Consider the following 16,515-nt stretch of genomic DNA (forward strand, 5'->3'; position numbering starts at 1 on the left):
GAAAGAACAGAAGAACAGCAAAGCATTATCCAGTGAGCTTCTGCTACACAACAGTCTACACTGTTTTCTCAAAAAACACCCACAAACCAAACCAAACCAAACCACACCCCTGCTGTGTGTAGAAAGAGTGGTTCCCCAACCAGGACACAAAATATTTCCAGGAGGGGAAGAGGTCCAGATCATTGCTGGGACAAAAAGATGTAGACTATTGTTAAACACAACTTGATTTTATTCGCATGTTCTCTTTTTAGGATAACTATTTCAATAGGTTTAGTTTTAATTTAGTAAACATATTTGCATATATGGATTAATATGTAGAATTCCCACTGCTGCTTTTTAAAATATTCATACGTGGGAATCCATTCTCCAACAATATAAAACTACTAATTTTCTAAAGAAATATTTTTCCTGGAAGAAGCCTACCTCATCCGAGCCATCTGCACAGTCATAGTCTCCATCACACCAGAATCTTGCTGAAACACAGTCGCCGTTTGCACAAAGAAAGTCTTTCAAAGTGCATGTTTGAGGCTCTGAATAAAGAAAAGTAACAATCCTAGGCTTATTAGCATTTCCATAAAATAGTTTATACATAACCCCCCCCCAACCAGTCAGTGAATGACTATAACAAAGTCAAAACCACTAACTTGCAAACTATAAGGATTTTTTTTCTGTAGGATTTTGTTTCATAACATTTTATAACTAAATTTCATTTACATATAGTAAGATAGTAATGAAAATACTTTCGTTTCAGTTCTATCAGATTTCTTTGGAAAATTATGAGATGCTGACTATATAAATATTATTTATTTCAATGCATTTATGTTATTACAGGTTTTGTGAGATACATACCACAGATTAGAAATTCATTTTGCACCTGTTAATATCAAGTGTAATTAGAACCAACCAGAACTTTGACTTTCCACACGTAATAGCATACCATTTATCACATACCTTTTAACATGTGTATGTGTGTCAAGAGTCAGCTTCCCCTGTGCTAAGCATTCAGGGGAATAGTATCGAGATGGTAAATGGAATCCCCAAGAGGTAAGGTTTGGAGTTTCAAGTAAAATCCATCTTCCATAAATTAAGTATGGGAGGAAGCGTGACAATAATCCACTGACTTAAATACTGACAAAATTGTTAGAGAGATTTAATAGAATGAGAATACAGTGCGTTGCAAAAGTCAATGGACAGTATACTTTCATAAAAAAATCACTACTCTCAATTTGTTAGAAAACACAGAAAAGGAAAAAAAAAGGTAAGGATAAGGATGGAATTTTCAATTAATTTTAGGGAAACAGAAGGGAGATGTTAGTCAAAAAGAATCTAAGGAACTTACAGATGGATAGGAGACAGGAAAGGTTGGAAGGTAAGTGGGATATTTTGTGATAAATGGGTATGTTGTTCTAATCCCTGGGAAGAAAGACAACACAGGGAGGTCTGAATTCATTATAAAAGGTGGACACAATAAAGGGGAAGAGCAGACACAAAATTAATTCAAGGTACAGGCAAAGCAAACAGGAGAAGCAGGCTGCAGGGAGTGATGGAGTAATTCTGAGAAGGTGAGGTTGGCTGTTTCAGCCTATTTGCTTCATTGTCTGCACAGCTCTGCATTTTCGCTACTGCTGCCACCAAAACACTGCCAACAGGACCAGTGTGGAAGATTCCCCCAGCAAAATACTGTGTGCTTTCCTCCTGAAAATGAGGACCTTTACAAAAGCCATTGGAAAAAATGAAGCTAATGTCTGGACTTTGGACCATTAGATTAAACAAAGGTAGAGAAGTAGTGGGGATCGAGGAGAATTTAAGCAAGTCTTTACATGCAATTTAGACTTTGCCAGAGAGCTTTGGGAAAGCAGGACTGAAAAAACAAACAAGGATTATTTGTGGGATTATTTCCATCACAGTAAACATTGCATTATGTAAATAACGTAAAATCAAGAATAAATATTAATTAGTAAGACCTTTTCAACAGAGAGATGGGAAAAGAGTTCAGGCAAATGGTAGATGACTGACTAAATCAATGGAAGAAATGTAAAAAAGAAAGAGGAAAGACTGAGAGCAGACAGTAGCAATGGACAGTAATGGATTGGGTAATGCTCAAGTTATGGAAGGTGGAAGCAGGAATGGTTTTTAAAAACATACCATAGTGATCAAGGAAAGCAAACACAAAATTATAGGCTTTCAATTCAGAAGAATTTGGTAAGTACCAATATGAGAATACACTAGACGTGTGCTGTGCAGACCTAAGGTAAAGTTGAACTTAGTTTTTTTCTGGGTTTATAAAAATCAAAAACTGTTTCAAGTAAGGAATAGTTTCAATGAACCTTTCAGCTACTTTTTTTTTTTTTCCCCTCACTTCATAAAATAAATCAAAATAACCCTGTTTGAATGTTTTTCAGAGAAATTTCATTTTTCAGGTAGGCACAACTTTTCATTTTGAGGTTGTAGGAAAGTCATAATAAAAGCAGATCTATGGCAATTGCATCAGTTCTCCAGCAATGTTATATTTAAGCAAATCAAAGGTTAGCATTTATATGGATTCTTAGATTCCATACATATGACTCCGAATTTTTTTTCAAAGCAAAAGCTCATTGTATAAACGTTAGCAAATCATTGGCATTTGATTGTTTTTGTTGTCAACAGGCCAGGAAGAGGAAGTTCACGATATGATAAATCATGTAAAGGAAATAATTTGTGGAAAAAGTAATTCACATGCAAATAAACATTTGTCATGTTTCTATATTGATTTGCAAAATATAAGCAAATACATTTTCTATACTGCTAATGAATTATTTATAAACAGGAATTTGATTCTGGAAAAATGTACACAATGAGATAACTTCTCAATTCTCTGTTTGCAAGAAATATTTCTTCTGCGGCTGGAATACATCTCTCTGATTTACATATGAACACAGAAGAGTACTTTCCCGTCAGTGCTTAGACTATTAGTGAAAAGAATAAGTATTAATAGACTGCTGTATAACCAATGAAGGACAGCATCTTTCAGCATCTGCTTTATAAAAACACTGAAACTCCTTCCTGAGAAAAGCATTTTTGAATTATTAGGAAGAATTTTATTTCAAACACAGCACATAAAATGATCTACTTCTTTCACATTTTAAAGTCTGAAAATAATCTGTAGAGCCAACTGACATTTGTCATCAACCTAAATGGCAGCAAGAAAAGGATCTCATGAGAAACATTTAAATTGATTTCATATTTGGGGTTCAATTTTGCATTTAATAGGCATAGATATTGCACTAAGTCATGAATTGAAAGGATTTTTTAGGAGACTGATGTACTGATACACAAGTCTGAGGGAAAAAAAACATAACTTTTTTTCTTAAAATAGGAAATGAAGTTCAAACTTAGAGTGTACTTTTTACGTGTGTTTGTACACGATAAATATGTTTGCTCCTTGTGAGAATTCTATGTCTTGTAACAGCTGTTACAAAGCAAACTTTTAGAGAAACTAATTTGTATAATAGGAAGGATGGAACTTGCATGTAGAAAAAGAAGCAACAGCAATATAAACACGGGACAGGAGCACCTCAACTAAAATGAGTTAGAAGTGTAATTGACCTCTTGATTCATCCTGCCATTTGGCAGTAGATCACAAAGATTTAGAGGAATTAGGGGACATACTTAGGCCGTGCTTTCTTGTGATGAATGAGTATTCATCAGATCTACTACTAGATGGTTGTATTGGAGTTGAAATCTTTCAATAAGCCAAGCCAGAGTATCCAGCATAACATCAGCGTAACAGTATTATCATGATGTTGTGAGTTAACTCTGGAGGGCAGCTAAACCACACACAGCCAATCAGAAGGCTAAAAGTTCAAAAACTTGTGGGTTGAGATAAAGACAGTTTAATAGGTAAAGCAAAAGCTGTGCGCACAAGCAAAGCAAAATAATAATTCATTCACTACTTCCCATCAGCAGGCTGGTGTTAGCTGCTTCTAGGAAAGCAGGGCTTCATCACGTGTGATGGTCTTGGGAAGACAAATGCCATAAGTCTGAACATCCCACTTTCCTCCTCCTTTTCCCCAGCTTTTTGTTGCTGGGTGTGACATCACATGGTATGGGATATCCCTTTGGCCAGTTTGGTCCCTCCCAACTTGTTGCGCACCCCCAGCCTGCTCGCTGGTGGGGCAGCATGAGAGACAGAAAGGGCCTTGATGCTGTGCAAGCACTGTTCAGCAACAACTAAAACATCAGTGAGTCACCAGCCCTGTTTCGGTCACAAATCCAAAACAGCACCATAGGAGCTACTATGTAGATAATTAAATCTACCCCAGTCAAAAAGAGTACACATGACAAAATGGAAGAAGAGAAGAAAACAAGAGCACCCTTCCTTATATTTCGCCATTACAATACTGCTAAAACCAGTAACATGGACCGTCCTGCAGAATGAATGCCTGTAAACACGAGATAATTAAAGTGGTGATAGGTGGGGTTTTTTTTTCATGGCATTAAATGCAGCTTTTCTTTACTTATTTTCAATAACTTTACTTAGCATTGTATTTCACCAAAACAAAGACGACACAGTTCTTTGATAGAAACTTCTTTGTTAATCTAGTCATAAGACTGGCAGGTGTACATAAAAGAAGAAACCTTTGGTACCTATCATTTTAACATACTAAAGTATGCTTGCCTTTGGCTAGCACTGACACCTAGCTGCTTTTTGAAAACTGACACTAGCCATTGTCTCACTTGCACCAAGTCAGCTGAATCTTAAGCAATGTAAAGAATGTGCATTTACATCACTGTGGACTCAAAATTCACTCAAGATCACATTACGAGATATTCCAGCTTAGTTTTTTTCAATAAGCTGGTTTAAAACATTTTCACTTAAATATTAAATAATTGCTAGTTCTCATTGCATTTGGGATACAAAGTTATCCCAGGACAAAATTAACTAATTTGTTTTCTTGACAACTTGTAGGAGCAACAAAACAGCGTTGAGAAGATCCTCTAGCAACAGTAATATTTTTACACTGATTGAATTAATGTCTTTCTACAGCATTGTTATGTTTGCTTTCCTTCAGTGTATTATATTTTCTTTAATTATATTCAATAAAACATTACTGGTGCCTTTTTTTCAGCAGGAGTAAGATAGTATTTACGATGGAATTTTCCATTTTTTAAGTTCCCTGAAAGACAAAAATACTATTTTTGCTCTAATTTGTTTTTAAAAATTCAAATGAACTCTGAAAGCAAATTCCCCCTCCAAAAAGATATTAACTCAGAATAGTTAAAAATGCATTCTACTTGCTTAGTGCTAACTCAGTATGGACGTATAACCTTCCTAATAACTCTTACTTATTCGGGAGGGTCTAAATATACTTAAGGAACAATAGACTGTAAGACAAATATAGTTAAATAACAAAGTCATAACGGGCACTATTTGCATTATACCACTAATAATTTTTCACACCCATATGTGATACTTTTTACCATGTATTCTGTTTTGCTTCTGATTAACTTCACCAGGATGCTGTGTGAGCATGTGAAGAAACTATATAGAGAAACATAAATACTTGAGCTGAATTTCAATAATTCAATGAATTCATTCTGCATTCTTGAGAAACAACTCATTTTCTGATATAGTTGCCTGACAAGCCCTTTGTATTTTCATGTATGCTATAAACAACTTACCTTAATGTGCAATGTAATATATTTTGTCAAATGCTTTTGAAGTTCTAATTTCATATTTATTTGTTTCATTACACTTTATTCTATAAGTGGCTTGACAGCCTATAAAGAATTTCATACATCTGTTTCAAACAACTGAACAGTATTATGTATTTTCCCAATGCTTCCAAGATTTTAAATTTTACAACTGTGTCAGCCTACTATATTTAATTTAAACAGCAGAATATGGGATTCAACAGTTAGAACTGAAGTATGCATTTGACAAACAAAAGAAAATGAAAAACAAGCTAACACAAACTACAGTTCACCACTCTGGCCTTTAGTTTTATGCACTGGCTGTGTCTGGATACTCTCAACTCACTAATTCCATCCATTACAATTAACTACCGATCTCTTTACCTACAAGTCTAGAGAACAGCCAAGAACTGAATATATAACTTAATTATTGATGTGAACACAAAGATGGCAAGCTTAATAAATATTAAAAAAACCCCAACAGGTAGAAGACTGCTCCCTCATTAACTGAACTTCATTTTTTTTTTTTAATCACTTCGTACTCTGATAATCTAAACTTTAAGGAAGACAATTATTAATGCTGCTTGATAAATAAATCTCACTTCACAAATGGCCAATTTCAAATAAGATGCTTGACACTTATTCTGCAAACAGCAATAATGTTTTGTGGAAGTTGTTTTTTTTTTTTAAATTTTCAAATTTTCAAAAGATTATCTAGTCATGTACATTAACATCACTATAGCAAATCCATGTCTCTATTTGATTTTTACATGAGAATAAAAGAATATAAAATAATTTCTTGGTATTTATAGTATAAATAAAATGGAAAATCCTACTGGCACTAATGATTAATTCCTAAGTAACATCTCCCACAAAGTTAAGAAAGCTTCTGCATGCCAAAACCCCCTCTGGGGTACAACAATAAATAGCTGTGAGTGATTACTGAGCCACATGGTATTTTCCCCTTTAGATGAAACACTTGCATATGAAAACTACAGCACTACTGCTTGCAGTAACTCACAACATCTTCAAAGGTAGATAGTAATTAAAAGGCAGACAAATCCCCTTCAACCTTTCAGGCAGAATGAGCTAGTCTTCAGACATCCTGTACCTATGCACACCATGTTTCGAATTGGAGAAAGGGGCTGAGAGCACATACTCAGCATTAGAATGCCTAATTTATTAAACTTTCTAGTTCATTACCTTGAAGATACTAAATATACATTCATGATATACAATCAGGAATATGCGCTCAAGATTATCTACACAACAAGATATTAATTTCTTGGATTCCTACGTATAAAAGAAAAAAAAAAACCAGAAATTGTCAGCTGAACAGAAGGCACTTCAGAACTATTTGCGGAATTTCCCTCTTGAAATACTTTATAAAGACAATGATTATGTGATAAAACCGTTAAGAATTTGTCATTTCTTCCTGAGAACCAGATCTAAATTAACTCACTGAAAGTGGTATTACAGAGATCTACTAGGTATTCAGGTTCCTCATACAGAGAACTAGGCTAACTGAGCTACTCTGAATAACAACATCTACTTCTTAATGTGATTAAGTATTATAGAAATGGACTTAACACGATACAAAGCAAGGCGAATCATCTCAGGAATGTAATGAATGTAATGGGCAGGCAGTGTTTGATCAAACTTTATTGTTAACAAATGTTTATCACTTTATCACTGAGCAGTTTTTATAATTCTTATCTAGAGATACGAAATAGGATATGTAACTTACTGACAAAGGTAAACTAACTGTAATATTTATTTTGAGTTCACCAGATTATTGAGAAGCCATAGGTCAGGGATTTTTCCATAGATGATACAGAATTTAAGCTCCTTATGAGAAGGAATAAAATTGGAGAATTTCAACTCTGGGGAACAGATTTTCAACAGATCAGATGGCATTGTATAAAAACATACACCTGCAGTTTATCAAAATTGAAAAGTTTCCTCTTACATGTTGCTAAACTGACTCCACTCCTTATAACATGTACTTAGGTAAAAGTTACTTACTACAGTTTTCTTCATCAGAATTATCACCACAATCGTTCTGGCTGTCACATCTCCAATGATCCGGAATACAGTTGTTGTTTTTGCACTGGAATTCATGAGGCCCACAAGTTTTTTTATCTGTAATTAAGATGAGTATCACTTACATCATTGTAGTCAAAGAGTCAAAATGGGAAAGACTGCTACTAAACAGTAACATGACAATTTTGCCAGATACATGTAAGAAGGAGCAACCATAATACTTGAAATGTTACTTTCAAAAATAATTTATTTCTCATACCACATTCTTTAAGATTCTATTTATTCATTCATACCAAAAGAGATATGCTTATAATTTTGGTGATAAAATTAAAATATAGACTGTATACACTGTCATTTAAAGTAAAAAATACGAATTCAGAAGTGATCACAAATTAGTTTGAAGACAGGGTATTATTGCACTGAATCTCAAAAACTGCATTGACTTTTTCTTGAATTTATCTGTAAGATTGCTTTACAAAAGATCAGATCACAGTAAACCACAAGAATATTTATTTGAAAATGTACAAAATACATATTTCTCAAAAGTTATGCTTGCATATAATAATTTAAGACTAATCATACCCAACAGAAAACTTTGCATTTTGATTTACATTTTCACCTTCTGATGTCTTGGATTGGAAGTCTACTTATACAAAGTAAAACATTCTAAAGCATATCATGCTACACTGAGATTAAGTTTCTTCATGTAGTAAACTTTCAAGGAGCTTTCCTGTTTACAGAGCAGCACTGTAGGCAAAGCCTCTTGGAGATGCATGAACATCCTGAACTCCTCCAGCAGGAAGTGTGTTTTATTTATATTTTTTATTTCTTGAGTGTTTTTAATTCTTTCATGTTCTAAGGACTGAGATGCAATGAAGTAATTTAAAAAGTTATCAGTGACATTTTCTTTGAAAAAAAAAAGTCTGCTTTGTAAAAGTCTCAGTGACATATTTAAAATTACATGTCACTGTGATGATATTTCAATAGAAACTTTTAAAATTTCCATTAGGCTATTTCATAGCATGTCAGTTCAGACTTCATACTGCTATCATGACAACTCAATGACTTCCAATAACTGACAGAATGAAGGAAGACTGAAACACTAGCTTAAATCTACCTGCTTTCTCTGCCTGTGAAATGGAAAGGACCACAAATTAGAGGTATTAGATTTGATGCTATGGCCCAAACTGCTGCTTTTTGTACTTTGTTTTAGGTGTGGTTCTGGAACTAGAGTGATAAATCAAAATAACATTTGAATATCAAGAAGGTGGAGGTAAATGGTGTTGCAGCTCAGTTGTGTACACTCAAAAATTTCCTAATTACAATACTGCCTTTTGCATTTTCTCCTTATTCTCTGTCAACATCGTGATTGTAAGTAGTTTTCTCCCAAAATACTTTTTCCTACAATGTTTCTCAAGATAATAGTCTATGACATTTCAATCATGACATTTCAAATACTTGCACTGGCAAGCACTTAAAATATATTTATCATTACAAACCACTAAAATATTGCCCCCCCCCCCCCCAAAAAAAAGCAAAACCATCACCCCAAGACACTCTGTTATTTTGTTTCTGTAGCTTTGCAAAAGATGGTTTCAAACCAGAAATCCATCCTATATTTATTAAAGTCAAGTCTACAATCTCCCATTAACAATCTGCCCACAAAATGAGTCCTAAAGACTAATGACAGATTATATTCTATTTATCCTTCCATATTCAATAGAAATACCAAGATCTAATCAGTAATACACAGAAGCCAGAGATGACATCCCTTCATTTCAGCTACCTGCTAGGATGAAGAGAACATGCAATATATCTTTTCTTATTCTTCATAAAGGATTATCTAGTTCTCAAGGATGCTAAATCCATCTTCTAGCATTGCCTCTTTACACTTGTGAAGAAAGGCTGGATTTTTTTTTTTAATTTATCTGAGTGTAGTCTAACCTTATGATTACCACTTGAATATTAATCTTTCTCTTTTTACTCTATTTATACCAAACACAAAGGAATATTTAATTATTTTTTATACAAAATATTTTGCATGTCTCTAAGGCGCTCTCTCCTTCACTTCACAAATCTGAAAGCTTTATTCTTCCTTTCAGTTGACTGATCTCTCTCGTAGCAGCTTACACTTGACAATATCTTATGAACCATATTTGCTTGTCTTGTATTTCCTTCTTCATATTAATGAGAGCCGAGGAAAACACTAGGATACTAGAACTAAGAACAGAGAAGAAGATTTGGGCAAGTTGTGTAATAAATATCTGATCTTTGAGAAAGAGTGATTTTACCCATCTCAAAGGAAATAGTGCAAGACCTTAATTTTTTTAATTGTGGAACCCTGAAAAGCACACATGGGCCCACACACATTTTGTCACTGCTGCCTTCAACACTAAATTGCTTTCCATTTTTCTTAAAACGAGAGCAGCTTAAAATGTGAAAGTTCAAATAGGAATGGTACAAAGGCAAAGAAGTAAGTACTGATAACTCAACTTTCATATTTCTCTCTTCAAATTATTATTAAGAAATTTATTGATCTACTGTAACAGGCAAAGGCCCCTTCTCAGAAATTTGTGTGACCGTCTGAGGTAGCTGCTGGTTGGTTGGGGTTCATCTTTTGTGCATACCGAACTACGATTTTGTTTTAGAAATGATTCTAAATGAGCATGAAGAAAATAGGATGAAGGCTTAAATGGAAAACAAAAAAAACCAAACCCCAAAATATTACATATGCACCCTAAAAGCATTTTGATTCAAATATCAATCCCTATGAATTAAACCACTATTTTTCACTAATTGCACTACATTGCCGTTTGGGGATTTTAATTCCATATATGTACACATTTGTGCATTGTGCAGTGTGTGTGCGCGCGCGTGTGCCTTGAGAGGGATAAAATCCAAAATGAAAAGAAACTCGCTTTTGATTGAGGATCAGCTAGCTGTTCTACAGCTTGGCAGGCTGTCACTGATGCTGGATACAGGAAATTCTAAGCCTGTTGAAGGAAGTTTAAGTTTATATAATGCATCCTTCAAATGTCTCAAAGAACATATTCATCATCAGAAAAAAATTTACTTTGACTCTTTAGGGTAAAAATATAAAAAAAGTGAGGAAGCAGAAAGCAGTCATACTAAAGTTGACACATTATGCTAATAAAGACCTGAAATACATATAACCTTTAAAGCAGTTTATAATCACTTTCCAAGATCACACACAGTTTTCTTCAGATTCTAACTCAGACAAGGCCTTTTTTTGATGTAAAGTATTAAGTGAGCAAGTGAGTAAAGTGAGCAAGGATAACTATAATCTAATGGCTTCTCTTAATTGCCTGGACAGAAAGCATGAATTAACTCTATCTACTGTTCTTTGAAAAACACCATACACTCATTAATAAACATACATTTCCTAATTCTACTTCAATTGTCTGAGTTGGAAAGTAACCACAGAAGACTAAATACATTCAGATGACTTCTAACAAATTTACTCAGTAGAGTATCTCCAATAACACACAATAGCAGATGTTGACTAAGCAAAATATATATGACTATGCAGCACTTAAACAAAAAAGAGATTACCCTTTATATAAGTTTTGCATTATAAGCATTTTAGAAATGAACTATAAACTATAACAAGTTAGTATTAGCATCAATATGTGCAGATCTTTATTATACTCAGCTTGCAGATTTAGAATTTAATTCTATCAAACTTTGTTCATAAAAATAACCATCTTTAAATAATAAAAAAAAAAACCCAACAAAACAACACAGAAGACCAAAACGTGTTAAAACTACTGCTGTAATAAGGTCATTTAAACATATTTCAAATGCTAAAATTATGGAAAAACTTTAAAATGTGATTAAACCCACCCTGTTCTTGTCAAGGCTTAGTTGTTCTTTGTGTACATAACCATGTGTGGCATAGAGATTGTACATATGGATAAATTGTTCTGTCGCCTCCAACAAAAAAACTAAGAGCATTATATGCAGCTAGCAGATTTAAAATAAAAATGTAGGTGGTTTTTCAGGGAGGTCTGTAATTAAGCTGTGGAACTCCTTTTTGCAGCATGTTGTGAAAACTTTACAGGAGTTAAAAGAGACTGAAATCCATCAAGGGTTATTGCATACAGAGACATATTTGACTCACAATGTCTCTGATTCTCAAATTGTTAGAGGCTGGAAGAGTATCCCAGGGAAGTTTCTATACAGGCCTGCTTTGCTCACATATTCTTCCCTAGATACTAGCTTTCAGTCACTGCCAGCAACAGAATAAAAGGCAAGATGAGTCTTAGGTATGAACCAGCATAACCATTTGTATATATTGGGACTGAGAAAACCTATTTAACTTGGGATTGCAGGCATTGCACCTCTATACTATTTAATTGTTTGAGTAAATTGGACATTATTCTTTCTATTGGCTAAAATGATGAATCACAGTGAAGTACCTATTATAAGTACAATTTTTCCTGTTCAGCCTTAGTTCTTTTTTTTTTTCCCTCTTTGCTTTTAAACTTTGTGTCTTGAGGATACTATTAGATGAATTATTTTAAAACCCTTTGTGCCATATCAGTTGGGCTTGCATGAGTTACTCAAAATATGAATCCACTGTTTGGAAGCTTGGAATGCTGTCCAAATTGGAAAGAAACGGCATGTTGGAGATCAAGGTGATGGGGGACAGCGCAGAAGAAAGAACCTATGAAGTGGATCAGAAGGTGAGCAGCGCAGGGATAGTCTGTAATAGCCCAGAAGAGAATACAGAGTCTCTATGGCAAAGGTTCATCTCCTTTGCATTCACTGTTTCTTCAAGCCAAATGACTTCTTGGACTGTAACTTCTCTCCAGTTGATATGATTAATTAGTTCCCCCTTCTTGGCAATTCAAACGATGGTCCTGGATTTTCAGCGCTAAGAAAGAGTTCAATTTCCTAGGCATATTTACCAGCTCCAACATTTTCATGTATGAGCTTGTGTCAATTGCTTGAAACATATCCATGGAAATTTGGCTGTCTCTCAGTGCTTTGCTCTTGACTACAACCTGTAATTTTGTTACTCTGTTGTCCCAGAGGTAGCATAAACTTGTCCAGACTCATGTGTTTCATCAAGCCATTTATTGATGCATGGATGAATAATGGTGAGAGCTTTGAATGTTCTGTACAACTATTTTTCTTGTTCTCCTCCATCTCAGAACATTTTTCCATCTTTACCTTTGTAGACCTGTCTTGAAATTTCCACAAGTTTTTCTGCACTTGGTGAGTGCCCATCTTGCAGTGGCATCCATGTTCAGTGATTTTCCAACAGTATTGATCCACTTATTCTGACTGATAATCTGTAATCCATTTCCCAGGTGTAATATTTATATTTATTATTTTCTTTCACAACAAAAGAGCTGACTCAGTACTTTCCAACAATGCAAGCAATGACTGAGAACAGCTACTACTACTACTATACAGTGTGATCTGTTTTTTTCCAAGTAATAATGAATAGCGTACTAGGCATAGACAATAAAATATCATGTATAGACCAATGTGAAAACTGCTTAGATTTGACTTTCTAAGACTTGTCTTAATAATTTTAACTGTTTCTGCAGAAATATAATCAATTCATCTGTTCTGTCAATGAGAAACATGCTAAAAACTGTAGAGTTGTATTTGTGATGCAACAATACATCTTCAAAAACCAATGAAAGAAATTCTTGGATTCAAAGCTAGTACTTATGTTCTAAAAAAATCTGTATTAGTGGGGTAGAACACTGTGGTTCTGGATATTGTGTAAAATCTGACAGAAATTAGGGCTTGGTTTGGTAATGGTGTGATTCTGTCCTTGATCTTAGAATCAGAGAAACATAGAATGGTTTGGGTTGGAAGGGACCTCAAAGATCATCCAGTTCCAACCCCCCTGCCATGGGCAGGGACACCTTCCACTAGACCAGGTTGCTCAAAGCCCCATCCAACCTGGCCTTGAACACTGCCAGGGATGGGGCATCCACAGCCTCTCTGGGCAACCTGTTCCACTGCCTCACCACCCTCACAATAAATAATTTCTTCCTAAATCTACCCTCTTTCAGTTTAAAACGGTTACCCCTCATCCTACCACTACACTCCCCGATAAAGAGTCCCACCCCATCTTTCCTGTAGGCTCCCTTTAAGTACTAGGAGGCTGCTATAGGGTCTCCCTGGAGCCTTGTCTTCTCCAGGCTGAACAACCCCAACTCTCTCAGCCTGTCTTCACAGGAGAGGTGCTCCAGTCCTCTGATCATCTTCATGGCCCTCCTCTGGACCTGCTCGAGCAGGTCCATGTCCTTCTTATGTTGGGGGCCCCAAAGCTGAACGCAGTACTCCAGGTGGGGTCTCGTGAGAGCAGAGCAGAGGGGGAGAATCACCTCCCTCAACCTGCTGGTCATGCTTCTTCGGATGCAGCCCAGGATACGGTTGGCTTTCTGGGCTGCAAGCACACATTGCCAGGTCATGTTGAGCTTCTTGTCAACCAACACCCCCAAGTCCTTCTACTCAGGGCTGCTCTCAATGCACTCATCGCCCAACCTGTATTTGTGCTTGGGATTGCCCTGATCCATGTGCAGGACCTTGCACTTGGCCTTGTTGAACTTCATGAGGTTCGCACAGGCCCACCTCTCCAGCCTGTCAAGGTCCCTCGGGATGGCATCCCTTCCCTCCATTGTGTCGACTGCACCACACAGCTTGGTGTTGTTGGCAAACTTGCTGAGGGTGCACTCAATCCCACTGTCCCTGTCGCTGACAAAGATGTTAAACATCGCTGGTCCAAACACTGACCCCTGAGGAACACCACTCGTCATAGGTCTCCACTTGGACATCGAGCCGTTGACCGCAACTCTTTGAGTGCAACCATCCAGCCAATTCCTCAGCCACCGAGCGTTCCATCTGTCAAATCCCTGTCTCTCCAATTTAGAGACAATTATGTTGTGCGGGACAGTGTCAAACGCTTTGCACAAGTCCAGGCAGATGACATCTGTTGCTCTTCCCTTATCCACCAATGCTGTAACCCCATCGTAGAAGGCCACTACATTTGTCAGGCATGATTTGCCCTTACTGAAGCCATGTTGGCTGTCACCAATCACCTCCTTATTTTCCATGTGCCATAGCATAGTTTCCAGGAGGATCTGCTCCATGATCTTGCTGGGCACAGAGGTGAGACTGACTGGCCTGTAGTTCCCCAGGTCTTCCTTTTCTCCCTTTTTAAAAATGGGCGTTATGTTTCCCCTCTTCCAGTCAGTGGGAACTTCACTGGACTGGACAGCCACAACTTCTCTAATACGATGGATAGTGGCTTAGCCACTTCATCCACCAGTTCACTCAGGACCCACAGATGCATCTCATCAGGTCCCATGGACTTGTGCACTTTCAGGTTCCTTAGATGGTCTTCAAACCTTATCTTCTACACTGGGCAGTTCTTCATTCTCCCAGTCCCTGCCTTTGCCTTCTGTGACCTGGGCGGTGTGGCTGGAGCACTTGCCGGTGAAGACTGAGGCATAAAAGTCATTGAGTACCTCAGCCTTCTCCATGTCCCAGGTAACGAGGTCTCCCGTTTCCTTCCGGAGAGGGCCCACATTTTCCCTAGTCTTCCTTTTATCACCGAGGTACCGACAACAGAAGCTTTTCTTGTTGCCCTTGACGTCCCTGGCCAGATTTCATTCTATCAGGGCTTTGGCTTTCCTAACCCGATCCCTGGCTGCACAATTTCTCTGTATTCCTCCCAGGCCACCTGTCCTTGCTTCCACCCTCTGTAGGCTTCCTTCCTGTGTTTGAGTTTGTCCAGGAGCTCCTTGTTCATCCATGCAGGCCTCCTGGCATTTTCACCTGACTTCCTCTTTGCTGGGATGCCTCGCTCCTGAGCTTGGAGGAGGTGGTCCTTGAATATTAACCAGCTTTCTTGGGCCCCTCTTCCCTCCACGGCTTTATCCCATGGTATTCTACCAAGCAGATCCCTGAAGAGGCCAAAGTCTGCTCTCCTGAAGTCCAGGGTAGCGAGCTTGCTGTGTGCCTTCCTCACTGCCCTAAGGATCTTGAACTCCACCATTTCATGGTCACTGCAGCCAAGGCTGCCCTTGAGCTTCACATTCCCCATCAGCCCCTCCTTGTTGATGAGAACAAGGTCCAGCACAGCACCTCTCCTCTTTGGCTCCTCTACCACTTGGAGAAGGAAGTTGTCATCAACACATTCCAGGACCTTCCTGGATTGCTTATACCCTGCTCTGCTGTCCCTCCAACAGATATCGGGGTGGTTGAAGTCCCCCATGAGGACCAGGGCTTGTGAATGTGAGGCTGCTCCTACCCGTCTGTAGAGGGCCTCATCCACTCAGTCTTCCTGGTCAGGTGGCCTGTAGCAGACCCCCACTATAACGTCACCTGTCCCTGCCCTCCCTTTAATCCTGACCCATAGGCTTTCGGTCCGCTCCTCATCCATCCCCAGGCAGAGCTCCATGCACTCCAGCTGGTCATGGACAAAGAGCAACACCCCCTCCTCTTCTCTGTAGAGGATCTGCCTCCTCAAACTATCAAATTTAAGTACAGAAGTTTTCTAAGTATCAGCGGTTCTTGGAGAAGTGCCGTGGGGATGCAAAGTTTGTGGAGTGGTGTGTTAGGGCACATAACTCCCTGGAGAGAGAAGCAAAAGTTGGTCATGTCAAGTTGGAGTCTGCTCTGGACACTTCTGCACAGCCAATCTTAACTAACACAATTTGCAAATTATTACATTTTTTACTATTTATGAACTCCAGCAGCAACAAAGAATGCAGAATATATTGACAGAAACTGGATAATACTGTGAAAAAA

The 16,515-nt window shown here is 37.4% G+C and overlaps 1 protein-coding gene across 5 annotated transcripts in view; it reads right to left on the reverse strand.

Annotated features, from left to right (window-relative positions):
• The window catches only part of LRP1B (LDL receptor related protein 1B), a 761,175-nt gene that overhangs the window by 73,099 nt on the left and 671,561 nt on the right, over positions 1 to 16,515 (reverse strand). For all 5 annotated transcript variants that reach the window (XM_052792801.1, XM_052792800.1, XM_052792798.1 and 2 more), the window contains 2 exons: positions 7,699 to 7,815; positions 424 to 530 (listed from right to left, as the gene is read on the reverse strand). In XM_052792801.1, coding sequence (XP_052648761.1) covers positions 424 to 530; positions 7,699 to 7,815 — 224 coding nt within the window. The remainder of the gene's footprint in view (positions 1 to 423; positions 531 to 7,698; positions 7,816 to 16,515) is intronic.

The sequence above is a fragment of the Harpia harpyja genome, chromosome 7 (genome assembly GCF_026419915.1).
Source record: "Harpia harpyja isolate bHarHar1 chromosome 7, bHarHar1 primary haplotype, whole genome shotgun sequence".
Classification (NCBI taxonomy): Eukaryota; Metazoa; Chordata; class Aves; order Accipitriformes; family Accipitridae; genus Harpia; species Harpia harpyja.